We start from the raw sequence: 27963 nt of genomic DNA, 5'->3' as shown, positions 1-27963 counted from the left end.
TATATGTATAAAGAGGGTGACAGTATGTTGTTTAATTAAACATACATTATGTTAGAATTAAATCTGCCTATTACAGGTCTTTCTTTGGGCCTAAAATGTTATCTAAATTATTGATTAGACATTAATTAACTTATCCAAACCATAATCAACTCTCGATGGCATCGGATACTCGAGATTTTAACTAGATTAGAACGGTTCGTCATTTAAAAATTTAATTTAAAAATGGGAAACCGAGGCTAGGTCTCAAATATACCAGTGCCCGGTTACCACTATGCACACATCTTGTCAAAACTACAAACAGTGATAACTTGGCTCATGAAATTTTCAATATTTTCATTTTGTATTACCTATTTTTGAGTTACATAAAATATATTTTAAAAATTTTATAAAGCTACATTATGTATGATTTAGATACAAGGTTGACTTTTCTTGCTATTGTAGTTCACAAATATATAATTTCATTCAAATTACTTAATTCTGTCTGAGTGTTGTGTTTTGAGTGGGGTGCAGTGTCTGGTACGATTATAAGCTAAAAAGCTTTGGATTTAAGATAATATGTTTAAGTAATGGGGGGTGGGGGTGGATGGCTGAATGGTTAGTACGTGCGCGCTGTATCATAAGGTCTGTAATTGAGCCCACTGTCTGGTACGATTATAAGCTAAAAAGCTTTTGATTTAAGATAATATCTTTAAGATATGGGGGGTGGGGTGGCGGGTGAATGGCTGAATGGTTAGTACGTGCGCGCGCTGTATCATAAGGTCTGTAATTGAGCCCACTGGCGTGGTTTCGAATCCCCGGTTGTACCCCGCCAGCTAACTTTATGACAGGCCTCATGATACAGCGCGATCTTGAATAGGAAATGAAATGAGGTTTAACGTCCTACTGTTCTGCTCCTAACTTGGGCTAATGAAGACGGGCATACGCCATACAGTGTGCTATGAGGGAAATTTTGCCCGGGCAGCGGCGCTATGGCCTACTCGTATATCGAATTCCAACTGCCAAGGGATCTTTTACATGCACGCCAATGTGTACACGGGACCTCGGTTTTCCGTCCCATCCGAACGACTAGACAGCTGTCCTTGTCAGATCCTCCATCCTGCATCACTGACAATGGGAAACCATGCCGGAAAATCTGGATGAACTTTCTCGGCTAATGCAGGGATCGAACACCCGACCTCCAGGCTAGCGAGCCAGCGTCTTACCCACTTAGCCACGTGATCCCCGCGATCTTGAATAGGCAAATTGGACTATCGACATGCATGCCCACTAAACTGTACGAATAAAATACATTAAGATATGTATATCAATTAAATATTCAAATACACACATGTCCGTCTATTTGTATATATTGAGGTTGACTTATTTTATAATTCGACTGAGTTTAGTTCGAACACAATAACAAACAAATCAAGAGATACTAGGGGAATCCCCTCGCGTTTCCACCTTTCGAGAACTAAGCTATAAATAGATTTGATATATGAGTTGTACGCCAGTGGCGGGTAGATACAGTAAGATAACTAATATTTTAAAAATATATATTGTTTTTTTTTCTTTTTAACTCGGTAGCCACGGCGGCTCAGTGAGTAAGACGTTGACTTTCTAACTTTTTGATCCCGTGTTCGATCCTGTGTTGGCTGAGGAGATTCATCGGGATTTTCCGGCGTGCTTCCCCTTGTCAGTGTTGTAGCATTACATAAGACGGAATGCCTGGCAAGAGACAGTGTTTAGTCGTTCGCATGGTGAACGTAAAAAAACACCTTGACAGTTGAAATAAGAGTAGGCCATATAAATATTTTCCTCGTAGCACATTGCGTGGTGTAGGCATTAGCCCAGTACCCAGTAGGAGCAAAATAGTAGGACGTTAAACTCCATTTCATTTTTTCATTTCTTTTTAACTTCAAATGATGACGTATTGTGTTGACAAACTATATTCATTTCGACCCTTGTTGGCCGTAAAAGATATGCAGGCAGCATAGTTGTTTAACAGAGTCTCTTGTCGCTCGTACAAAAAACCGGGTAGTCTTTCGGATGATACGAAAAACCGAGGTCCCGTGAAAGCATTGGCGTGCACGTAAAAACATTCCTTGGCAGTTTGGATTCCATGTAAGAGTAGGCCGTAGTGACGGTGCCCGTGAACATTTTCCCTCATATCACACTATATGGCGTATGCCCGGCTTTCTTACCTCAGTCGGAGCAGAACAGTAGGACATTAAACCCCATTTCATTTCTAAAAATCGAGTTCCTGTGTAGATGTTGGAATTCGACGAATACCCCGCTGCCTGTGCAAAATGTCCCCCCAAAGCACATTGCAGCGAACATGTCCGTCTTCATTAGCGCGATTAGCCCCCAAAAAGTAGAACGATAAACCCCATTTTATTTCATTTCTTTTAATTTTTGAAATTTTAAAGCAATAATTTCATATTCACTAAGAAAGTCAAAACATAATTATTTCTATTTATTTTGCTCAATAGGTTGTCAACTCACTATTATACGATCATAGGTATTATTCTCCCACTTAAAAATCCTTTGACCCCGGAAATAATAACACAATTACCTCCCTTGTTTTTCTATCCCCCCCCCCTCCCATGGAATAGCTATCTTCAAACGTTTGAATTTGAAGTTGAAAATGATATTTTTGCCAATTTGCCAATAGTGAATTATAGGATTGATAGGATTATTCTTTAACAAGGTAGGACTGTTTATAGATACCATCTATTTTAAGGCTTTATTTTAATACATTTTAAAAATATAACTTAAAAATATGAAATTGCAATTTTAATCAAATATAATATTTCTACGAAAAAGAAGCCAAGAACAACCTAGGGATTACACGAGATTCAATAAAGTATTGTTAAAGTATTCTGGCATCAAGAATATTAAAGATACATTATGTAAGATTAAGATAAAGAGCTGACCATTCTTGCTATTATAGCTCAAAAATAGATAATGTAAAATGAAAATATTAAAAGATTTCATTCACTAGTAGTTTTGACAAGATGTCTGCATAATGGTAACCAGGGACTTAGCCTCGCTCTCCCATTTTTAAATTAAATTTTTAAATGACGAACCGTTCTTAGTTAAAATCTCGAGTATCTCATATCATCGAGAGTTGATTATGTTCTTGTTGTGTTAATAAATGTCTATTTAAAGATACATTAGTTAAGAGTTTAATAAAGAGTTGGCCATTCTTGTTATAATAAGTCAAAAAAAGATGACAAAACAGAAAATGTTGGAAATTACTTTGTTCTGAACGGAATTGTCACTGTTGGAAGTTTGAACTAGAAATATGCATCACTTATGTCTGACCGTCTATGAGAATAGGCGATCTTTGATTGACAGACGATAACTCCACCTATATATTCTCGATTATCAAGTAACATACTCAATGGCTATGTTAGCCTCTCTTGGCAGACCTTTCATCACCAGTTTCCGGAAGTAACATCAGCGACTAACGGTAAACGTTAGCTTGGTCCACCATTTATTGATTTAATTTTAAATGGACGACTGTTTAAATTCAAACTGTGTCCAAGCCATCCGTGGATCTACAGAGTTGATTTTGAGCTTGTCGTGTAAATAAAAGTCTAATTAACAATTTCTATAACATCTGAAGCCTAAATTAATAAAGACTTGCAATAGAAAGATTTAGCTCTTGCATAATGTATGTTTAATAGTTTATGTAAGATTTCAGGCATATAAAGAAAGACCTGCAATGGACATATTTAGCTCTTGCATAACGTATGTTTAATCAACTAACTTCCTATATTAAAACCCAATTAAAGTCTTAAAGTATTGCGTGACTAGCTAGACATTTGGCGAATATCCAATCGTGTTGGAAATAGAATAATTCCCCACATTTTGATTGGTTAGAGTGACCCGAAGTAGGAAGATGTAAAACCAGTCCACTAAAGATAACATGTAGATTACAAAAAAAACCAACAAAAAACAAAAAAACAAACCCTTAAAGGAACAATAACACTCTTGCTGGCTTGACAGCTCCAGAAAATAAAAAATAGCCTTATTCTAAGTACTAGATGTGTTAGTGTCTTACCTGTTGTGTAAATTATCCATTAAATTCTATTTTACTTGTCCAGAGGGTTCAAAAATATTTTTAAATCCAAGTCACATTCGAAAAGCTTTACGTCAGGCTTTTCAAATCATTTAGTTGAATTTTTCCAATTTTTTTAAATTAGTTGTGTTAAGATGAAATTTGTATCATCAATTAATTGGAATATTGTAAAATAGTACAATTTGTTGACCAGAATAAAGATTGGGACATATTATTCAGTTACAACAAGAGTGGTATTGAGCCTTTAAGGGCGTTGAATAGTCTGAAATGCACATTTTAAAGCTAGCACTGTAATTTTTGTTGATGAGATATGACATGTTTTGTTATCATCAATTAATTGGAATATTGTAAAATAGTACAATTTGTTGACCAGAATAAAGATTGGGACATATTATTCAGTTACAACAAGAGTGGTATTGAGCCTTTAAGGGCGTTGAATAGTCTGAAATGCACATTTTAAAGCTAGCACTGTAATTTTTGTTGATGAGATATGACATGTTTTGTTATTCTGGGTCAGTGGTTCTCAACCTTTGGTTTCCAACACCTTGGAACACATGAAAAAATAGCGGCACATCCAGCTAAATATATATGACAAATATTTGAATTTTGCAAAATTTAAACATACAACCGTAGACACAGACTGGTCATAGACATATAGAAAGACTCAAACTAAATAAAGAAAAACACAACTATGAACTTTTCAGTAGACACCAGTGAATACTCAATTGGGATCACGTGGTTTTTCGCATTTTCTTAGTGTGCCGTTCAAAATTTCGCGGCACACCTATGAAGGTCTCGCGGCACACCTGTGCACACTGGCTGAGAATCACTGTTCTGGGTGGTAAACTACATAAAAATCACCCCAAAAATACCAGTTTTATTTACTAACTATCTTCCAAATTTGGCCCAAAAGCATGATAATAAATCCTGCCGATGACAATAAAAGTAAAATTTTCTCAGTTATGGATTTTCTTTAAATTTGGCATGAACAAATTTTTGATTATAGACTGTGGTTGGAATTCGATATAATTGTAGGCCGTAGTGCCGCTGTCTGGGCAAAATTCCCCTCAAAGTACACTGTGTAGCGAATGCCCGTCTTCATTAGCCCAGTCGGAGCAGAACAGTAGGACGTTAAACCCCATTTCATTTCCCAACCTACCCATTCCACGAAATCATACATCACACAATTGCACAAACGGGTGAAAAAACAACGTGCCAATTTTACTCTCGATCATTTCAGGGTCGATTTGCACTGGATTGGTCAAGACTATTCCAATTTATTTGAAACATTAATGACGTGTATCGTGAATTTCAGTATAGTAATTTTGCCAATTTTCGCTTGATATTTTTGTCATTATTTTGTCTGATAGCCAGATATATTTTGTCAGCTCATTAAAAGGCTGTGAGTCAGTTCTCTGTACAAATGTCGTACAGACAGTGGGCTATACTATAAACTCCAAGAACATCTGATAACCTCCCTGTTCATTTGGTAAGTCCACATAACTTGATAGTTTTTATAATGATCAAATATTGCTAACACTGATAATTATGAATCAATGAATTGAAATGGGGATTTAATATTCTGTAAATGTTTCTCTTTTGTGCAGGGGGGGGTGGGTGGGGGTGGGGATGGCCGAATAGTTAGCACGTACGCGTTGTATCATAAGGCCTGTCATTGAGTCAACTGGCGTGTTTTCGAATCCCCGGTCGTACGTGACAAGGAGTAGGGTCGCCTGTCCAACCTCGTGGGGTTTCTCCGGGTCCTCCGGTTTGCCCCCACTGCTAAAGACCCCTACGCGCAAGCGAATTATTGAAATAAACCATATGTTAGTCCCGAAATGACCCCCTCTCTCTCTCTCTCTCTCTCTCTCTCTCTGAAATGGGGATTTAATATTCTACGTGTTTGTACCAACCAAACAAACAAAGAAGGATAATGGTTCTCAACTATAAAGGTTTCTCATTTGTGCAAGGGGGTGGGGGTGGGGGATGGCCGAATGGTTAGCGCCTGTGCGTTGTATCATAAGGTATGTCACTGAGTTTGTGTGTATGTATGTGTGTGGTAAACCCACGCTAATAAAACACTCAAAGGAATCTTCCTTGACCAATGAGTGGATTTAAATTTATCATTGAGATAAGTTTATCATAAACGCAGTGATGGGTATCTGACTTCTGAAATAGAAACCATCCCTCCATTTATCTATTGTGTTATCAATATAGCGTGGTGTCGACATTAAGGACACATTATAAAAAATCCAAGACAGATCTTTGAATTGAAATAATTAAATGATCAAAATGTGCTTCCATAACATGCATGTATGACGAAATGAAATGGGGTTTAACGTCCTACTGTTCTGCTCCTTAACTGGGCTAACGAAGACGGGCATACACCATACGTGCTTTGAGGGAAATTTTGCCTACTCTTATATCGAATTCTAACTGCCAAGGGATCTTTTACGTGCACGCCAATGTGTACGCGGGACCTCGGTTTTTCGTCCCATCCGGACGACTAGACAGGCCCTCCGTCCTGCATCACTGACAAGGGGAAACCACGCCGGGAAATCTGGATGAACTTTCTCAGCCAATGCAGGGATCGAACAACCGACCTCCAGGCTAGCGAGCCAGCGTCTTACCCGTTTAGCCACCGTGATCCCCCATGTATGACGAACACGATGATTGACAGATTGTGATATAAGGATATAATGATCATACCAAGGCTAAATCTATTTGTTAAGGTCAGCTCAATTTTCGTCAATGTCGCTGACATGTAAATAATGTTAGGGCACGTGATTGTTGGCGAGATTGTACGTTAGGGTTAGGGTAAGCATTGGGGCTAGGTCCAGGGTTAGGTTTAAGAATTTGTGGAGAGGTTAAGTCTCCACATAAGCACTGACCTAGGAGGATGAAAAATTAGTTCGTGATTTAAATGCAAAGGTGATTTCACTGTGTTTTTTTGGTGTTGATGGCGCTGATGGTCTTCCTTGGATGTCGCTGGTGCTAGGCCAAGGGTTAGGTTAAGCATTAGGGCTAGGCCCAGGGTTACGGTTGGGATTAGCCCTAGCCTTGTATTCATCTGGTGACTTTTGACCAAACTTGAAGTAGAATCAACTACGACCAAGGGCAGATAATTTGAATACCTGAATACCCCATGGATGAACCAGAATATAGTGGGGTAGAACGGAATGGGAACACTGAAAATACAGAGGAGGTTCAAGTGTTCGACCCATGTGTTGGCTGAACATGTCCCCGAGATTATCACCGTAGTTTAATCTTGTCACTGGTACACGGTGAGGTAGGGGTGGGGGCTGGTCTAAAACCTGATGTGGTCGTTTGGATTGTGAACCCGTTCTCCGAAATATCAAAGCGAGTTACAAAATCTTTCACGACGAGATAACTTTTTTTTATATAAAAAAAGCACCAAGTGTCAAGTTTATTTGATTTATTTCAAGGAGATTAGGTCGAACTTGATTAAATATCTGTAAATATAGGTAGACTATGCAGAGGCGGATTCAATGGGGGCGCAAGGGGCGTGCGCCCCCCCCCCCTAATTTTCGACAGTGCCCTTTTTTACTGCTGAAAGTGCCTTTTCTCAGACTCAAATATGTCCGTTCCCAACCCGTTGTAGGGATCCCAAATGACTCAAACCATCGACTCAAACACACCAGTCTGGGAAATGGCTCTTGGAATGGCTACAGATGCAAGGAAATGACGGATAATTTTCTTGGGTACCCCTCCCCCTCCCCCTCAGCGGCGTGCCCCGTCTCCGCGGTCAATGCCTTCATTTTGCAGCGCCCCCCCCCCTTTTCAAAATTCCTAGATCCGCCCCTGCTATGTAAATTAATGTCATGGTATGTTGTATATACTTTTAACCTTTGGTTGTACGTTACCTTATATTATTTATGATATTTTCAATATTTTGTATACATTATTAATATCTGAAGACAACTTAATATATGTCAGAATGACGTAAAGTGGAGAATTTTTTACCTGGACGTATTTTTTTATTTATTTATACATTTATCTACTGTAAACAAAGAAGTACTTGTACTTTATCTATTTTAATATAATATATAAAAATATTGATTGTCCTCCCAAATATCATATTGAATTAATTCTATATGATTTCATACAGTTTACTCGATTTACTGCCAAAATAGGAGCCGATCAAATGAATACAAACAAATACAGTTTTCAATTCGATCTACTGCCAAATAAAAAATCATATTAGAAGGCGATCGCCTGAATACAATTTTTAATTAACTCTTGCCAAAATCACTCATGTAGTTTTATTATATGTAGTGCCAGAATAAATTAGATTAGTAGGTGATCGGCTGAATAGGGCCTACAGATAAAATATTATTAACTCTTGCCAAAAATCACACTTGTATATTTTTCATGTACACGGATTGTGTTTAATATAACTGACTATTATGCCTGCTTGTCACGTAGTTATTGTGTTTATTGTTAATGTTTCGTGACTCTATGTTTAATGAGGAGGGGGTGGATGGCCGAATGGTTAGCACATGCGCGCTGTATCATAAGATCTGTCATTTAGTCAACTGGCGTGGTTTCGAATCCCCGGTTGTACGTGACAAGGAGTAGGGTCGCCTGTCCAACCTCGTGGGTTTTCTCCGGGTCTTCCCATTACCTCTTACTGCAAAAGACCCCTACGCGCTTGCGAATTATTGAAATAGAATTAAACAATATTTTAATCCCGAAATGACCTAGTTTGTGTCGATAGAACTAATTAAACACGTTCCAAATATAATTTTAACACAGAGATCATTGCTACGATAGCTGAGTAATACAGGTGTCTTGAATCGGAAGTGACGAACGCCAAAGGAAAACACGAGTCATACCTCTATATAACTGACTGAAGTGACAAGTGATAACAGATACATCGGCGAATTTCTGCTCACTAATAATTCCTTCCAAGACCAAAAGTTGTTGTCCTTTAAATCATGATTAAACATATATTATGCAAGAGGTAAATCTGCCTATTGCAGGTCTTTCTTTAGGCCTGAAATATTATCTAAATTATTAATTAGACATTAATTAACTTATCCAGACCATAATCAACTGTCATTACTGGCCTGCGATATTTACTGGATTAGGATCCGATCTGCTGCCCAACGCTTTCATGATTAAATAAAGAACTGGATAATCGAGACTATGATGTTAATCGTATCGACTTTAGTAATGATGATTAAGGCTAGGCCCAAAATTCAATCGCTAAATTCTTTGTTCAGAGTGGATCAATTTGACTGAAATTTTCAGCAAATCCCCCTTCATTACATTATCTAGTTTTTAACTATTATAGTGAGAACTGCCAGCTCTGTATCTAATCTCCCATAATGTATCTTTAATTTATGAGTGAGTAATATTTGTATCAGTCATAGGGCCTTTCAATTTGTTTCACAGAATATTACGAAATTCTTCTAATATTTCTGTAAAAGATGACTGCCTTCAACACATGACGTCATATCACGTGGCGTCAACCATTGTTTACATAAGACGTTACTGATTCGAGCAGAATGACGCCTTTTACCAATTTTGTTACCCATTTACACTAAAATAGGAAATAATTATTACCTACAAATACTTCAAACGTATTTATTTACTTTTCTAATACATAAAGAAATGTTTTAGAATTTAATTTGTCGCAGTTGTGGCATTGATGTCATCCTTATCAGTGATTGTCGCGGCCTAGAGAATATTCACTGCAGAGCAGTGTGAGGGCCTATAAACATACATTATGCAAGAGCAAAATCGGCCTATTGTAGGTCTTTCTTTAGGCCTTAAATGTTATAAAAACTATTAATTAGACATTAATTAACTTATCCAGACCATAATCAGCTCTCGATGTCAAGGCATGCCTGCGATATTTGTTGGATTACAGTCCGATTTGCCGCAAAACTTTCCTTCGTGATTAACGATTAAATGGATAATCAAGACTATTAGTTTTGTCTTATCGACTTCAGTAATGATGATCGAGGCTAAGCGGAACTTTCATCCGCTTAGTTCTCGGTTCATAGTGGATCAATTTGACTGAAATTTTCAGCAAGTTGCCTTTACATTATGTAGTTTTTAACTATTATAGCGAGAACTGCCAACTCGTTATCTGATCTCCCATAATGTATCTTTAATAAGTTACCTTCCATAAATTCTATAATGACTGACACCTGTTATAGTAAACACACCCTGTGTATTGTTACCTGTATTGTGGTGTAACCTGTTGTACATAAACATAACAATGAAATATTGTTGGGCAATGAAAGCCAAGATCGTTACGCCATGTTCTTTTCTTAAAAAGCCTTCTATGCTGTCTTTTTTTTTTTTCAATTAATAATAAAAAAAAAAATTCAATGGCTGAATAAGGATCATTTACTACCGTATTTCATTACTTTCGTCTACATTAGCCTAGTAAATCGGCTATTTCTATTTATTAAGGCCAGCTAAATTTTCGTCAAGGTCATTGAGATGTAAATAAGGTTAGAGCACGTGATTGTTGGCGAGATTGTAAGTTAGGGTTAGGGTAAGCAATGGAGCTATGTCCAGGGATAGGTTTAAGAATTTTACACCTCGTGACTTTTGACCAAACCTGAAGTTGGCCTTATCATATAGATCTAACCCAGTCCGTGCAGTATAGTAGGACGTTCAAGAGCTAAATCGCTAATATTTGTGACCTAGAAATTGACACAAACGGGTCGCAACGCATATAATAATGTAATCTGATTGTATACGAACTGATTTACATTCAATTGTTTCCGTTTTGACTCTAATTTCAAATCAGTTAGGGTTAGGGTATTTCGCTGGACCTAACCCTAACCCGAGTCTCAACCGAATAGAAAGTTCTAGCGTCTGGTTATTCCAGTCTATTGCGCATGCACCCCAGATAAGCTATGGCGTCGCCGTATGACATGAGTAGTGGAATATGTCTAGCCTCGCTTTTTCTGGTCACTTGTAACAAATGACAATGAATCGCACTATGGTACACGAATCGTGTACTAGTGGTAAAATGTTTATTTTATCTTAAATATTGGATATCAGAAGCCCACCTTTTCCCGGTAAGATAACAACATCAATGTTGATTTAAATTGACAAATAATTCGTGTTTTCAATGTGGAAGACTTTGGATGATATTGAGTTAGAGACTTTAAACCTTATTATCTGCAGTAATTCAATACGTGATTAAAAATAGAAAACTGTAAATGCATTAGTCGGTACATGATTTAAATCAACGATTGAATTGCTGGGCAAGGATCGTGAGATTTATTTAAATCTATGCATGTTTTTGTCACACGATTTTGATTTACTGGACAGAGAGAGGGGCGTATTTTTTTTTTTCCCTTTTCTTTTTTCAGTTTTTCAGTGCGTGATTTCATTTTTTTTTTTCTCTTTAAAAAGAAAACGAAGCATGTATACATTTGATAACACGTTGTTTAAATCAGGTCATACGATACTTTATTAGGGATATTAGTGATAGGAAGTAACTTTTATTACTGGCAATATTCCAGACATGATTGAGGTAGGATTTATCTATAATAAATATAATATACAAATTAATACACACCCGGAAGATTGTTCATTTAAACTTGTGTTTCACCCAACTATTGATATCCTACATTTAAAAATACCCCCCCCCCCCTTTTCAGTGATGCAGGGCTGTCTATTCTTTCGGATGGGACGAAAAATCGAGGTCCCGTGTACACATTGGCGTGCGCGTAAAAGATCCCTTGACAACTGGAATTCGATATAAGAGTAGGCCGTGGTACCGCTGTCCGGGCCAAATTTCCCTCATAGCACACTGTGTGGCGTATGTCCATCTTCATTAGCCCAGTTCGGCGCAGAACAGTAGGACGTTAAATCATTTCATTTTGCTTAAAAATAAACTTTATTTATGACAATATGCATTCGAAGAGGCTGGAACGGTTTGTGTAATTATTTGAGTAAGTATATGTCAAGAGAGAGAGAGAGAGAGAGAGAGAGAGAAATGGAGTTTAACGTCCACTCGACACAAACTAGGTCATTTCGGGACTAACATTTAGTTTAATTTTGTTTCAATAATTCGCTTGCGCGTAGGGGTCTTTAGCAGTGGGAGGAAACCGGAGGACCCGGAGAAAACCCACGAGGTTGGGCAGGCGACCCTACTCCTTGTCACGTACAACCGGGGATTCGAAACCACGCCAGTTGACTCAATGACAGACTTTATGATACAGCGTGCACACGCTAACCATTCAGCCATCCACCCCACCCCACCCCACCCCACCCCACCCCACCCCGTATATGTCAAGCTATATCATCATTAGTTTCCAGTGGTTCGCTAACCCGGAGGTCACATTCTGATTAAAATACAGATCTATATTTCGCTTTGTTTCTTTATACTTTCGATGGCCTACACTACATGAAGATCTGGCTGGTTGTACTGGAAGGTCGCTTAAGAGGTCATGCGAGCGGATATTGACCCTATGACGTCAGACATTGATTAATTAATCAAGCATCGCACACCAAGAACTCGCCGTAACAGGCCGTTTCATTGGCTTATCTCTCACTTAAACCAGAACGCCGCTAATACAACAACTCTTCCAGATCCTAGTGTAGTAAAGACAAGTGAAAAGAAATTTTGAACTAAAAAAAAAAAAAACCGAAACGTTCATCGGGATTTCCCGGCGCGATTCCTTCTTGTCAGTGGTGCAAGGCGGTGAGCCTAACAAGGCAGAGTGTATAGTCGTCCGGGTTTTGCGAAAAACCGAGGTCCCCTGTACACATTAAAGATCCCTTGGCAGTTGGAATTCGATATAAGAGTAGGCCGTAGTTCCGCTGTCCGGGCAAACTGTTCCTCATAGAACACTGTATGGCTTATGCCCGTCTTCATTAAAGGGGCTGTGCGTGAAACCACAGGATCTGTCATTAAGTCAAGTGGCGTGGTTTCCATTCCCCGCGGGTTTTCTCCGGGACCCAAGATTCCCCCCACTACTAAAGACCCCTGCGCGCAAGCGAATTATTGAAATAAAATTGAACCATATGTTAGTTCCGAAATAACCAAGCTTGTTTGGAATGGACAGGGAGAAACCACGCTGCAAAATCCCGGGGAACTTTCTTGACCAACACCAGGATCAGCGTTCATAATCATAGTATTGAGAGTAATATGGCCGATAACCCTACAACCCGACATCACCATATTTTAACCCAACAATACGACATTTTTACGCGACACCACGACATCACAACATGATAACAATCAGCCACCATACACAAGTGAGTCCAAAATTTCAGTCAATTGAAATGGGGGTTTAATATTCTACGTGTTTTCACCAACCGAACAAACGAAGGATAGTGGTTCTCAACTATAAAGGTTTCTCATTTGTGTGTGTGTGGGGGGGGGGGGGGCGAATGGTTAGCGCGAGCGCATTGTATCATAAGGTCTATGATTGAGTTTGTGTGTATGTGGTGAACACACCCAAAGGAATCTTCCTTGACTGGAAACGATTTATATGGGACAACAATCACTTTTTTATTTGATAAGCGGATATTTATGAAACGGCATGCCTGTCTCTAATAAACCAGTGATTTTCGTTCTATAGTTTTAGTCATCGTGCTAAATATAGAAACAGAGAGAGAGAGAGAGAGAGGGGGAGAGAGAGAGAGTTTAACCCCACTCGACACAAACTAGGTCATTTCGGGACTAACACCATGGTTCAATTTTATTTCAATAATTCGCTAGCGCATAGGGTTCTTTAGCAGTGGGAGGAAACCGGAGGACCCGGAGAAAACCCACGAAGTTGGACAGGCGTTCCTACTACTTGTCACGTACAACCGGGAATCGAAACCTCGCCAGTTGACTCAATGGCAGACCGTATGATACAGCGCGCACGTGTTAACCATTCGGCCATCAACCCCCTCCCCCTCCCTGTTTTAAAATGGCTGTCATTGTCGAAAATCAAAGCGACTTACATTAGCAAAGATTACGAACATCTTGATAATTTGTTAGATAAACTGTAACATATTGAAGGTTTAAATCACTTGACACTAATACATTTAAAGTGGTAATAGTCAAGATATACAAGAGAGAGAGAGAGAGAGAGAGAGAGAGAGAGATGGGGTTTAACGTCCACTCGACACAAACTAGGTCATTTCGGGACTAACACATGGTTCAATTTTATTTCAATCATTCGCTTGCGCGTAGGGGTCTTTAGCAGTGGGAGGAAACCGGAGGACCCAGAGAAAACCCACGAGGTTGGACAGGCGACCCTACTCCTTGTCACATACAACCGGGGATTCGAAACCACGCCAGTTAACTCAATGACAGGCCTTATGATACAGCGCGCACATGCTAACCATTCGGCATGATGATAAATAACTATTTCTAATAATTACACCCGGATTCACCTCGATAACATTTCTGCCACATCCAACTACAAATAAGCGGAAAATCCTACTCTTTTTAAATAAATACATTTTTAAAATCCAATTTTTTTGTCGTCTCGACATTCAGTCAATCGCGTGACTGTCCTTACGGCCAGGTCATCACAAGCGTGTTGGTGACAAGGAGTAGGAGAGGGTGTACCACAGGCCCCCCTGGCAAAGATCTACCACTTCCACCTCTCTCTCTCCCTCTCTCTCTCTCGCTCACTCTCTCTAGCTCTAGCCGCCGTGCTAAATATAGGAAGAAGCATGATAATAAAAAACTATTTGTGCACCCAGATTCACCCACCGTTATTATTTTAAACTATGAAGTAATGAATTTTAAATATAACACACAGACATAAGATGATCCTAATATTTAGATTATTGGGGGGGGGGGGGGAGGGTAGCGTCCAATTAATCCGACGGCAAATAAATACATTTTTAAAATCCAATTTATTGTGGTTTCGACATTCAGTCAATCGTGTGACTGTCCTTACGGTCAGGTCATTCCAAGCGTGTTTGTGACAAGGAGTAAGAGAGGGTGTCCCCCAGGTCCTCCTGGCGATGATCTACCACTTCCGGTGTCGGGGCTATCCTACTTCCGGTTCATGGCTATACCCATGTTACTGTACTGTATATTATTTACAATCTGTAGATTATCTGCCTTTGTATTGAAATCAATGTGTATGTATCTTTTTCAGGATGCTTTACTCAGCAGATGAAAAGAGAAGAATTCAACACGTTTTAAATGTGTATTAGAGAGCCAAGCGGTAGCACATATTTATGTACTGTTCGATGAGTTATCACCCTTGAAATAGTTGATTTTAATACTCTCGGGTGGCTATTTATTGCTTGACTAGGATACCACGAAAGGAAATAGGCGTGTAAGATAAATTCGATTTCATATAATATGGTATAGCGTGCTCCGTATTAGAACATACCGACTTAAAACATCAGGGGAGATAGTAATACACCGAATAACCCTTATCTTTGAAAGGCATTTAGTGAACGTGGTATATAATAAACAGACAGTTTTATGGATAATATTCACTAGGTTTATTAACTGCAACGTTTCAACAAGGATACTCTCACCGTTATCAAGCAATGATACAATCAACATGTTACAGAGGGTTATATACAAGTGGATAACAATAAACTAATTAACAGTTTGAATCAGAAGCCATTGTCGAACTCGACAGTCAGATTACCGTAATACCAAAACGCCTGTGTATGTGTGTGAAATAGCTTTATTTAACACCCGCTTCCACAGAAGTGATATCGCCGACAGTTGCATTATTATGTGATATTTGTTGAAAGGTTAATCATTTAATACTGTTCGTTGGCGCCATATTATGTAATGGACCATGGATATTATTCTCGTATTTATTAAGTAACCTAGTGCGACATTCTGATTAAGGAACATTTAAGACTGTCCGTTGGCGTCATCTATCTATACTAATATTTGTGACTGTCGTTTGTCTGTTCGGGGTTGGCGGCTACACTAGGTCTGCCCCGAGTCTGAAATTTGGGGTATAGGGGTAGCTCGGACCGGGGAGTAACATAGGCCAGGTGGCGTTAGTCTACCACTTCCGGTTTCGGGTTATGACCCCCGAGCGAAGCCGGGCATTCTTCTAGTGTTGTATAAAATAGGTAATGGGTAATGGGAATTACCCAATGTGTGCAATTCATCCAATGTGAGGTTTTGATTACGAAACCTTGAACAGAAACGGATATGAGAAATTTGATTATGAAAATATTTGTGTATCTCTCATATCTCACGATATTTGAAGTCACCAGGAAACTGTAGGTTCAATTACGGAATATAATTTGTGCAGAAACGGACATACGTCATTTGTTCATTCATGGTTTTAGCGCGTGCTGATCAGTCAAATTATACTGTCATATAATGCGGATTTAATGGAATAGATGTGATTGATGCCCGGTGGTAAATACCAATTAATCCAAAATTTGAACAGATGGCGTGGTTGATATATGATAAATGTTAAACGTACGGTTTAGGGTACAGCAAATCAAAATGTGACGTAATTTAGCTTAATGCGGATTCTATTGCATAGATGTTGTGGTTGATATATTGTAAATATCCAACTTGTTATTTCGGGTTCAGTATATCCTAAAGTGTACTTGCTGTGTATTTTAAATGTCATGGGTGCCAAAGACTGTAACGTGTAGGCTAAAACGTTAATTAGGCCGTGGGCGTAACGCCACAAAGTATCCGAATTAAATTTAATAATCGCCATCGTTATCAAAATGGTTCTTTTTCACGTGGGGTTGTTACATTATGAAGATACGGAATGGGCTGAATATGTCGAGAAACTTTTGCAGAAGGACAGGCGACAGGGTTTAACAGTGAAGTTACTGAATCTACAGGGAGTTATTGGCCCTCATTCGCAAGAGGTCGCTGAACTAACGACGTCATGCCTAGTAACACTGGTGCTTTTATTACCGGGCATGTTGGATTTTATGATGGAAAACACGTGGTTAGATGATTATTTTAAAACTATTGTAGAACATCGAGTTATTGCTAACATTGCCTCATTTATTGATGACGATAGCGAATTAGAATCCTTAAAATATTCTTTTAAGTCATCCTCAAAATGGCATCCTTTAACTTTATCCAATAATACTAAAGCTAATGTTAAAATGGTGGCGAATATAATTGATCTAGTCGATGAAGTGGAAATAAAAGAAAGACAAAGACAAATTAAAACTCCAGTTAGTTCTGCGGTTAGAGAAGTTATTCCGTCCAAAGTATATTCGGTAAGACATTAATTTATATTATTATTATTATTACTATTAAAGCCAAAATTTATACCCCATCCCACCCTTCATATACGTGTTTATGGGTGCTTTACAATATGTGTCATCTGCATATAAATGACAATTAAGACCAAGGTTTAGAACAATATCATCTGGAAGTTATGTATACAAAGAATGAATAAAATGGGACCGATCCTTGTTTTGGACCAATCTTTAAAACATATATTTCTATTACTGGAAAATGCGAAAGCTGCTAGATTTAAATAAACTGATTGAAAAAATAAACCCTTAACAAAATTTCAATTTTTTGTAATTAAATTGTCTTCATTGGTCAGCCAAAGCGTTTAATATTACTTAAAACCAAACACCTAGTCGTAACTGCTTAATTTTGTCATATTCAACCAGATCAGTAATATACATTCCTCTTTCATATTTTACACGAGCCTACATAAATGTTAATACTCATTCACGGTTTGTTAAAGATGCTCTTATAGTGTCAGCACCAATTATAATGTGGATTGTTTTCACAGGGTGTGTGTGTGTGTTTGTGGGGTGGGGGGTCGATAGGCTAATGGTTAACGCTGTTTATATCACAAGGTCACAAGGTCTGTCATTGAGTCAACTGACGTGGTTTCGATTCCCCGGTTGTACAACCTCGTGGGTTTTCCCCAGGTCCTCAGGTTTCCTCCCACTGCTAAAGACCCCTACGCATAAGCGAATTATTGAAATCAAATTGAACCATGTGTTAGTCCCGAAATGGCCTAGTTTGTGTCGAGTGGACGTTAAACCCCATTTCTCTTTGTTTCTCTCTCGTTTTCACAGGGGTCATGGCTCGGTGAATTATTAACTACTAGCAGGATACCCGGCTTCGCTCGGGGGTCATAACTCCGAAACCGGAAGTGGTAGACTAACGCTACCTGGCCTATGTTACTCCCCGTTCAGAACTACCCCTATAACCCAAATTTCAGACTCGGGGCAGACCTAGTGTAGCCGCCAACCCCGAACAGACCGGCTTCGCTCGGCGGTCATAACTCCGAAACCGGAAGTGGTAGATTAACGCCACTTGGCCTATGTTACTCCCCGGTCCGAGCTACCCCTATACCCCAAATTTCAGACTCGGGGCAGATGTAGCCGCCAACCCCGAACAGACCCCTTTCGCTCGGGGGTCATAACTCCGAAACCGAAAGTGGCAAACTAACGCCACCTGGCCTATGTTACTCCCCGGTCCGAGCTACCCCTATACCCCAAATTTCAGACTCGGGGCAGACCTAGTGTAGCCGCCAACCCCGAACAGACCCCTTTCGCTCGGGGGTCATAACTCCGAAACCGGAAGTGGTAGACTAACGCCACCTGGCCTATGTTACTCCCCGGTCCGAGCTACCCCAAAACCCAAAATTTCAGACTCGGGGCAGACCTAGTGTAGCCGCCAACCCCGAACAGACAGACAGACAGACAAACGACAGTCACAAATATATATATATAGAAGATGATGAGGTCGCGGATACGGCCCTAGTGTTGGTAGGTAAATTCCTCGGTATTTGTCAGTGGTGCAGGGGAGACAACCTGACAAAGAAGAGCGTCTAGTCATTCGGGCTGCGGGTCCCACGTACACAATGGCGCAGACATAAAAGAGTCTTTGACATTTGGAATTCGACAAAGAGTAGGCAAATGTCCATCTTAATTATCCCAGTTGCTTCAAAACAGTAGGAAGTTAAACCCCATTTCGTTTCATGTTTATTTTCACATTTAAGCCAGGAGAAAAAGTGGCTATAATGTTTAATAGTCCGATGAAAGGAACGATACAAGTTGGTTTTACTGGTTGCGAACATAGAATAGATACACATAAACTCAACCCCTATACATACAGATTCAGAACTCCAGGTAAGGTACATAATAACGCATGGGTGTGTTAATCACTAAACATTACAATGATTAATAGTCGTCCAGCGCATAGAGGCTTTAATAGTAACACATGGGTGTGTTAATCATTAAACATTGAAATGATTAATAGTTGTACAACGCATAGAGGCTTTAATAGTAACGCATGGGTGTGTTATAATCACTAAACATTACAATGATTAATAGTTGGGAGCGCATAGAGGCTTTAATGCATAATAAAGCCTCGGTGCGCTATTAATCATTGCATATTTATAACTCTGTGCACAGATCATTAATCATTACATAATAAAGTCCCCGTGGGCTAGGCGACCATTAATCATTCTATATTAGCGATTGCATATTAAATACTCGGCGTGTCATTAATCATTGTATATTAATGCATTGGTGTGCTAAGCGACCAATTCTCGTTGCATATTAAAGCCTCGGTGAGCTAGACGGCCATTAATATTTGCATAATAAAGCCCCGGTGCGCTAGGCGGCCATTACTCATTGCATATATAAAAGCTTCGGTGCCCTAGACCGATATTAATCATTGAATATTAAAGCCGAGGCGCGTTTGGCGGCCATTACTCATTACATATTAAGGCCTCGGTGCTGTAGGCGGCCAATAATGCTGGAATATTAAAGCCTCGTTGCGTATAGGTATGGTTTGAAAAATAGGCCAATCTACAAGAGAGTCAAATCGTGATACTGGAATCCATAATATCATCTTTCTTAACCAATCAGATTGGTTAATCAAGTGTCTGACGGCATAGGGTCAAAAGCCGCTCGAATGACCCCTGGCGCGACCTCCCACTACAATTGGTCAGATCTTTATGCAGTAGAGGTCATCGAAAGAATACAAAAACCGAAACGAAATATAAATCTGTATTTTAACCAGATCTCTGTTATCGGTCGGGTGAAGTACACACGACTTTCCTCATTGCCTGAAGGGGGTTGGATGGCCGAATGGTTAGCACGCGCGTGCTGTATCATAAGGCCTGTCATTGAGACAAGTGGCGTGGTTTCGAATCTCCAGTTGTATGTGACAAGGAGTAGGGTCGCCTGTCCAACCTCGTGGGTTTTCTCCGGGTCCTCCGGTTTCCTCCCACTGCTAATGACCCCTACGCGCAAGCGAATTATTGATAGTTGGAATTCGATATAAGAGTAGGCCGTAGCGCTACTGTCCATCTTCATTAGCCCGGACAGAGCTGGACCCTGTTTCTCGAAATCTTGACTAAAGATAAAATCCAAATTTTAGTAGATACTTAAAATTTCGTGAAACAGGCCCCAGAACAGTAGGGCGTTAAATCCCATTTTATTTCATTCCATTATTTTTTTTTTAGTTTTTATTGGGTTGTGTTTCTTGTATTTGCAGATCCTATGCCAAAGAGTAATAAATTAGAGATTTACCAGGATTCTGTTCTAATTGGCAATAAACCTATAAACTTTATAACTCCTAATCTAGCTTCCTATCAGAGTGTAGCGTTCATGATGCAGTGTTTTGGAGTTGACACCATACCAGAATTGGATGTAAAACTTTGTGATATGTTTGAAAAAAGTAATCCAGCAGACGCCAGTCTAACCACACTTTTCGCTGATCTTTCATTTTCTTCGGCAGCCGCTAGTAAGTGTATGTTGTACAGCATATTATGTTTGCGACAATTTTCGGTATAGAACTCGTCCATACTCAATAGTACACTAATTTTTGGGTATGGCGGCCATTTAGGGTAGAGACATATTCTCGAAGTATGAAGTAGACGGATCTCTGTGAACAGAACGCTGCACCAGTGTGAAAACCCATGGGTACTAAAATGGCCACTTAGTACACTAATTTTTTGATATGGCAGCTATTTAGGGTAGAGATCTATTCTCGAAGTGTGAAGTAGACGGATCTCTGTGTGCAGAATGCTGCACCAGTGTGAAACCCATGGGTACTAAAATTGCTACTTAGTACACTAATTTTTTGATATGGCAGCTATTTAGGGTAGAGATCTGTTCTCAAAGTGTGAAGTAGACGGATCTCTGTGTGCAGAATGCTGCACCAGTGTGAAACCCATGGGTACTAAAATTGCCACTTAGTACACTAATTTTTTGGTATGGCAGCTATTTAGGGTAGAGATCTATTCTCGAAGTGTGAAGTAGACGGATCTCTGTGTGCAGAATGCTGCACCAGTGTTGTGATCTTATCGGGAAAAGACAAATTAAACAAAACATTTTACCATTGGTACATAATAAGTTTCGGCGCCATTTGTAACAAGGGAATCAAAGAGCTATCCTAGACATAGTCATGTCAAACGGTGACAGCATATTGTTATCTGAAATGCATGCGCAATAAATACTATTGCTGTAGATTGGAATAACCAGGCGCTAGAGATTGCCATTCGATTGAGACTTCTGGCATATTTCGCCGAACTGATTTGAAATTAGAGTAAAAACAGAAACGATTGAATGTAAATCAGTTTATATACATTCATATTACATTATTATATGCGTTGCGACCCATTTGTGTCTATTTCTAGGTGCCAAATATTAGCGATTTGGCTCCTTTAAATCGGGGTTCTCAATCTTTTGCTTAGCGTAGTTATACCCAAGTGCACAGCCTAGAACCAAAGGTTTGTTTATATAAATTGACTACTGAATAAGTATTATCAGTATTCCTGGATATTCGCCATGTGGTGGTGGTGGGGGGGATGACCGAATGGTTAGCGTGTGCGCGTTGTATCATAAGGTCTGTCATTGAGTCAACTGGCTTGGTTTCGTTTCCGAGGGTTGTACTTGACAAGGAGTAGGGTCGCCTGTCCAGCTTCGTGGGTTTTCTCCGGGTCCTCCGGTTTCCTCTCACTGCTATATCCGATTCTATCTAAGTCTGAAGTTTATCTAGCGTTGTTTTTTTTTTAGGTTTTTTTCTTAATTAGATGTTAAATAATCAATGTAAGTAAGGTTAAGAGCACGTGATAGTTGCCGAGATTGTAGGTTAGGGTTAGGGTAAGCATTGGGGCTAAGTCCAAGGTTAAGGTTGCGGACAATCAACCACTCCCATTTTCTCTACAATACACCGATATGTGATGTGTTTTAATTGTCTTCCAGGTGTTTCTGATAAGCCACCGTGTAATTATCCAACCTTACTACATTATACAGCGGCTCACAATCTAACAGAATTTACTTCCCAGTTACTGGAGGCCCCAGGTGCACTCACAGCTTATCAAATAGAAAATCAACATGGACATAATCCCGCTGATATGGCCGAATGCAACAATCACTCAGACCTAGCTCTGTACATTCGGGAATTTACGGTTAGTATGGACCGTTATTTAAATATTTGTATAGTTACATTTATAATGCACGATTAGTACGGACCGTTATTTGGAATATTTGTATGTTACATCTATAATGCATGGTTAGTACGGACCGCTATTTAAATCTTTGTATAGTTGCATCTATAATGCACGGTTAGTGCGGATCGTCATTTAAATCTTTGTACAGTTGCATCTATAATGCACGGTTAGTGCGGACCGTTATTTAAATCTTTGTATAGTTACATCTATAATGCACGGTTAGTGCGGACCGTTATTTAAATCTTTGTACAGTTGCATCTATAATGCACGGTTAGTGCGGACCGTTATTTAAATCTTTGTATAGTTACATCTATAATGCACGATTAGTACGGACCGTTATTTAAATATTTGTATAGATACATCTATAATGCACGGTTAGTATGGACAACAAGCCTTCGCCTTCAGACTATGAACCCATAGCCAAGCGAAGCAAAAGTGAACAGCTCGAAGCTAAGAAATGACCCGGCGGATTAGTTCTCGCCTGCGCTTCGCCTTCGGACTTTGTTAAAGATCCAATACCACTCTTGTTGTTACTGAATAATATGTCCCAATCTTTATTCTGGTCAACAAATTGTACTATTTTACAATATTCCAATTAATTGATGATACAAATTTCATCTTAACACACCTAATTTAAAAAATTGGAAAAATTCAAGTAAATGATTTGAAAAGCCTGACGTAAAGCTTTTCAAATGTGACTTGGATTTAAAAAAAATTTTGAACCCTTTGGACAAGTAAATTAGGATTTAATGGATAATTTACACAACAGGTAGGACACTAACACATCTTGTACTTAGAATAAGGCTATTTTTTTATTTTCTGGAGCTGTCAAGCCAGCAAGAGTGTTATTGTCCCTTTAATTCGAGGGTATATCATAATTTGTTTTCGCGAAGGGTTATGTGAAACCATGCGACATGCGACACAAACTGGAAGTCAATGACACATTCTATGGTCTAATTCTCACAATCAGTGAGTTAAAGACTTAACAGTATATCAATAAGCGCAGGGTGGGGTGGGGGGGGTCGTATAACACGCAAAACAAAAACCAAAAACAACAAGACAAACCTGCGGACAAGGCAAACTACAAGACATTGAAAGAAATGAAATTGGGTTTAACGCCCTACTGTTCTGCTCCAAACTGGGTTAATGAAGACGGGTATACGCCATACAGTGTGCTATGAGGGAAATTTTGCCCGGACAAGCCTATTCTTATATCCAATTCCAAGTGTCAAGGGATCTTTAACGTACACGCCAATGGGGGCATCCACAGTATATATATTCAAACTATTTTTTGTTTATTTTTACAGGATGCTAGAACTGTGGCTGATGCTTGTAATCTATATGTTCATATGATAGGCCGGACACAAACAGCTACTGGTAAATACTTATAATACATTCTTCCTTTTAGCTGGGGGGATCACGTGGCTAAGTGGGTAAGACGCTGGTCCGCTAGCCTGGAGGTCGGGTGTCACACTGATCAGCAGTGAATTTTCGCTAGACCGCTACAATCACTGATAAGGATGACATCGATGCGACTTAATGAGTCCCAAATATTAACTTTTTTTTCCGTCAAATTAAATTCTAAAACATTTTTCTCATTTATTAGAAAAATAAATAAAGACGTTTGAATTGTTTGTAGGTAAAAATCATTTCCTATTTAGTGTAAATGGGTATTAAAATAAGTAAAATTCACCATTTAGCCCGAATCAGTAACGTCTTATGTAAACAATGCACGCGCTATTGAGACAATGATTGACGCCGCGTGATATGTCGAAACAGTCATCTGTTACAGAGATATTAGAAAATCTCTGTGAAACAGATTGGTCGGGTGTTCGATCCCTGCATTGGCCGAGAAAGTCCATCCAGATTTTCCGGCGTGGTTTCCCCTTGTCAGTGATGCAGGACGGAGGGCCTGACAAGGACAGCTGTCTAATCGTTCGGATGGGACGAAAACCCAGGTCCCGTGTACAAATTGGCAGTTGGAAATCGATATAAGAGTAAGCCGTAGCGGCGCTGCCCGGGCAAAATTTCCCTCATAGCACACTGTATGGCGTATGCCCGTCTTCATTAGCCCAGTTTAGGAGCAAAACATTAGGACGTTAAACCCCATTTCATTTCATTTCATTTCCCATTAGCTGTGGACTGAAAATATCAGCACATTAAATCACAGTATCGTTAAAATATTTTAGATTATGTTTGCGTTAGAAAGGCCCCAGCCTTGATCCGTAACAGTACTTCAAATACAAAATCCACTGTCGGAATTCAGCAAACTAGTGGATCCACCAAATGTTCCCTGTACTAGACATGCTTACTTTTTTAAAACCTCTTGTAATCACTTTTCAAATACGAAATGAAATGAAATGGGGTTTAACGTCCTACTATTCTGCTCTTAAACTGGGCTAATGAAGACGGGCATACGCCATACAGTGTGCTATGAAGGAAATTTGCCCGGGCAGCGGCACTGTGGTCTACTCTTATATCGAATCCCAGCTGCCAAGGAATCTTTTACGTACACGTGTAAATGGAACCTCGGTTTTTCGTACCATCCGAACGATGAGACAGATGTCATTGTCAGGCCCTCCGTCCTGCACCACTGACAAGAGGAAACTACGTCGGAAAATTCCGACGAACGGATTGTATTTGGAAATAGGTTTTAGAGCAAAGGTGGTAACCTTTTACGTCCCATGTGCTAAATTTTATCAGTACCATTCAGGTGTACTATATGGCCGAATGGTTAGCGCGTGCACGCTGCATCATAACGTCTGTCATTCAGTCAACTGGCGTGGTTTCGATGTCCCAGTTGGAAGTGATAAGGAGTAGGATCGCCTGTCCATCCTCTTGGGTTTCCCCCGGTCCTCCATTTTCCTCCCAGTGGCGCATTTAATAAGATTCTGGTTCACTAACCGTTGGATTCCGTGTTTTGGCGAGGGAGGACGCGGTTTCCCCCTGTCTAGCATCTTCAATAGAAGGCTTAATCTCGCCTTAACTACGTACATCTTAAAACTCGCGATCGTTGCTTCAGGAACATGCCTGTCTAGTCGCTTTCACATGGCACAATTTGTCTCATTGCGCACTACATGGTCTAAGACTGTCTTCATTATCCCAGTTGATGCAAACAAGTAGAACGTTAAATCCCTTTTCACTTCATTTGCCGCTAGCATGCATTGGCCGAGAAAGTTTATCCAGATTTTCCGGCGTGGTTCCCCCTTGTCAGTGATGCAGGACGGAGGGCCTGACAAGGACAGCTGTCTAATCATTCGGATGAGACGAAAAACCGAGGTCCCGTGTACACATTGACGTGCACGTAAAAGATCCCTTGACAGTTGGAATTCGATATAAGAGTAGGCCGTAGTGCTGCTGTCCGGGCAAAATTTCCCTCATAGCACACTGTATGGCGTATGCCCGTCTTTATTATCCCAGTTTGGAGCAAAACAGTAGGACGTTAAACCCCATTTTATTTCATTTCATTTGCATCATTGTTAAACAGATGCTTCAAACACAGATGTAATACCTGGTGAAGATGCAGCGGAACTGTATGCTGAGGCGAAGTCAGAAGATACCAAAACAAATAAACTACCACCTTTACCGCCAAGTACCCATCGGAAACTAAGCTGTGGTGAGATAGGTTAGTATGCAAAATACACACAATTATACACAAACCATACACACGTTATACACAAATTGCACAAAAGGTACACACATTATACATACATTGCACACTAGAGACACACATTATACACAAATTGCACACAAGAAACACACAAACACATATTATACCCAAAAAAATATTCGCAAATTCTACATCAATTATACACAAATTACAGAAAATTATACAAAAAGTACACACACTATACAAAAATAACACGAAATATGCGCAAATTGTATAAAAAATGTACACAAATTACCAACTATGTGGTAATCTAAACAAATTACCACCCCTCCAGCAAGTACTCACATAAACGTAAACTGTTGGAAGACTATGACATTTTACCAGACAGGCGCTGATAAATGCAATCGTCTGATACATTTGTATCATTAATAACGAACATTTTCTGAAATATCCTGAAGTAAAAATGCGAAAATATTTATAAAAGCATATAGGAAGTTTTTCATAATGTATAATTTATCCGCTGATAAGAATGCTGGATTCTCAATAGATTTATCCAAAAAATATCCCAAGTTGAAATGGGTACATTAAAGGCATACAAATTGTTTTAAATAATTTATACTTTAGATTAGATAAAGAGCTGACAGGTCTCACTATAATAGTTAAAAACTAGATAATGTAAAGGCAATTTGCTGAAAATTTCAGTCAAGTTGATCCACACTGAACCAAGTATTTAGAGATTGAATTTTGGGACTAGCCTCGATTATCATTACTAAAGTCGATAGGATAAAAACGTAGTCTCGATTATCCATTTTTTGATTTAATCAGAAACAGGAGATCGGGTTGTAATCCAGTATATATCACAGGCTAGCGATGCCATCGAGAGTTGATTATGGCCTGGATAAGTTAATTAATGTCTAATTAATAATTTAGATAACATACAAAGCCTAAAGAAAGACCTGGAATTGGCAGATTTAACTCTTGCATAATGTATTTTTTAATAAACATGCTTGATTTGTAAGTTTAAAATACCAAGGTGTCATTAAATATGGACCAATAATAATGTAACTCTGATTTGTATGAAACCTTTTCTTCTAAAGTTGACGGCGTTCACTAATTAGTAAACCAGGGCCCTTATTCACGAAAACTTAAAGTAAGATACAATCGAAATTTTAAGAAATACTGCAATTCGATTGGCTGACCAGTAAAATCAATTTGCATATATCCAATGAAGTTGCAGTATTTCTTAAAATCTCGGTTGTAACTTAGTTTAAGTTTTCGTGAATAAGGGCCCAGGGCGTAACTACTAGCTCAGAGCAACAAGGGGGCGGGGGGGGGGGGGTGATGGAAGTGTTCTCATGGGTTCTGTAAAATTGACGGACAATGGATATCTAAAGTTTTTATGATTGACAATTTTGGAGGGGGGGGGGGCTTCGTCCAACCTGCGCCCCCTCTCCCTTAGTTACGGGCCTGTAGTAAACATACAGAAATGTTTGTTTTTTATTCATTTCTGAATTATCTTTTATTGTTTAATCTCAGTTCATCCTGTTGTACGTTCGAATTCATCACAATTACTCCAATCAGAACAACCCCCTCCTCGACCACCTAGAAACACGGGCGATAGATCTAAATCTAAAAGTTTACCAACGCCTAGCCCAGGCTTACAACCAACGCCTATACCAGGCTTACCACCATCACCAGAAGCATTCCTGAATCAATCTATGAGTAAGTCAGTAAATAGTCATTAATTCTAATGATCATCATTAGAGAGGGTTTAACGTCCACTCGACAAAAACTATGTCATTTCAGAACTAACATAAGGATCAATTTTACAATTTTATTTCAATAATTCACTTGCGCGCAGGGGTCTTTAGCAGTGGAAGGAGACCGGG

General features: G+C 39.4%; 1 protein-coding gene across 1 annotated transcript in view; it reads left to right on the top strand.

Moving 5' to 3' along the window:
• Positions 1-15188: 15188 nt before the first annotated feature.
• The window catches only part of LOC126812220 (phosphoinositide 3-kinase adapter protein 1), a 22742-nt gene continuing 9967 nt past the window's right edge, over positions 15189-27963 (top strand). The window contains exons 1-7 of the mRNA XM_050538500.2: positions 15189-17248; positions 19000-19129; positions 20505-20753; positions 22217-22422; positions 23772-23841; positions 25952-26089; positions 27611-27796. Coding sequence (XP_050394457.2) covers positions 16739-17248; positions 19000-19129; positions 20505-20753; positions 22217-22422; positions 23772-23841; positions 25952-26089; positions 27611-27796 — 1489 coding nt within the window. The 5' untranslated portion in view covers positions 15189-16738. The remainder of the gene's footprint in view (positions 17249-18999; positions 19130-20504; positions 20754-22216; positions 22423-23771; positions 23842-25951; positions 26090-27610; positions 27797-27963) is intronic.

This window comes from Patella vulgata, chromosome 2 (genome assembly GCF_932274485.2).
Source record: "Patella vulgata chromosome 2, xgPatVulg1.2, whole genome shotgun sequence".
Classification (NCBI taxonomy): domain Eukaryota; kingdom Metazoa; phylum Mollusca; class Gastropoda; family Patellidae; genus Patella; species Patella vulgata.
This window is presented reverse-complemented; position numbering and strand designations above follow the sequence as displayed.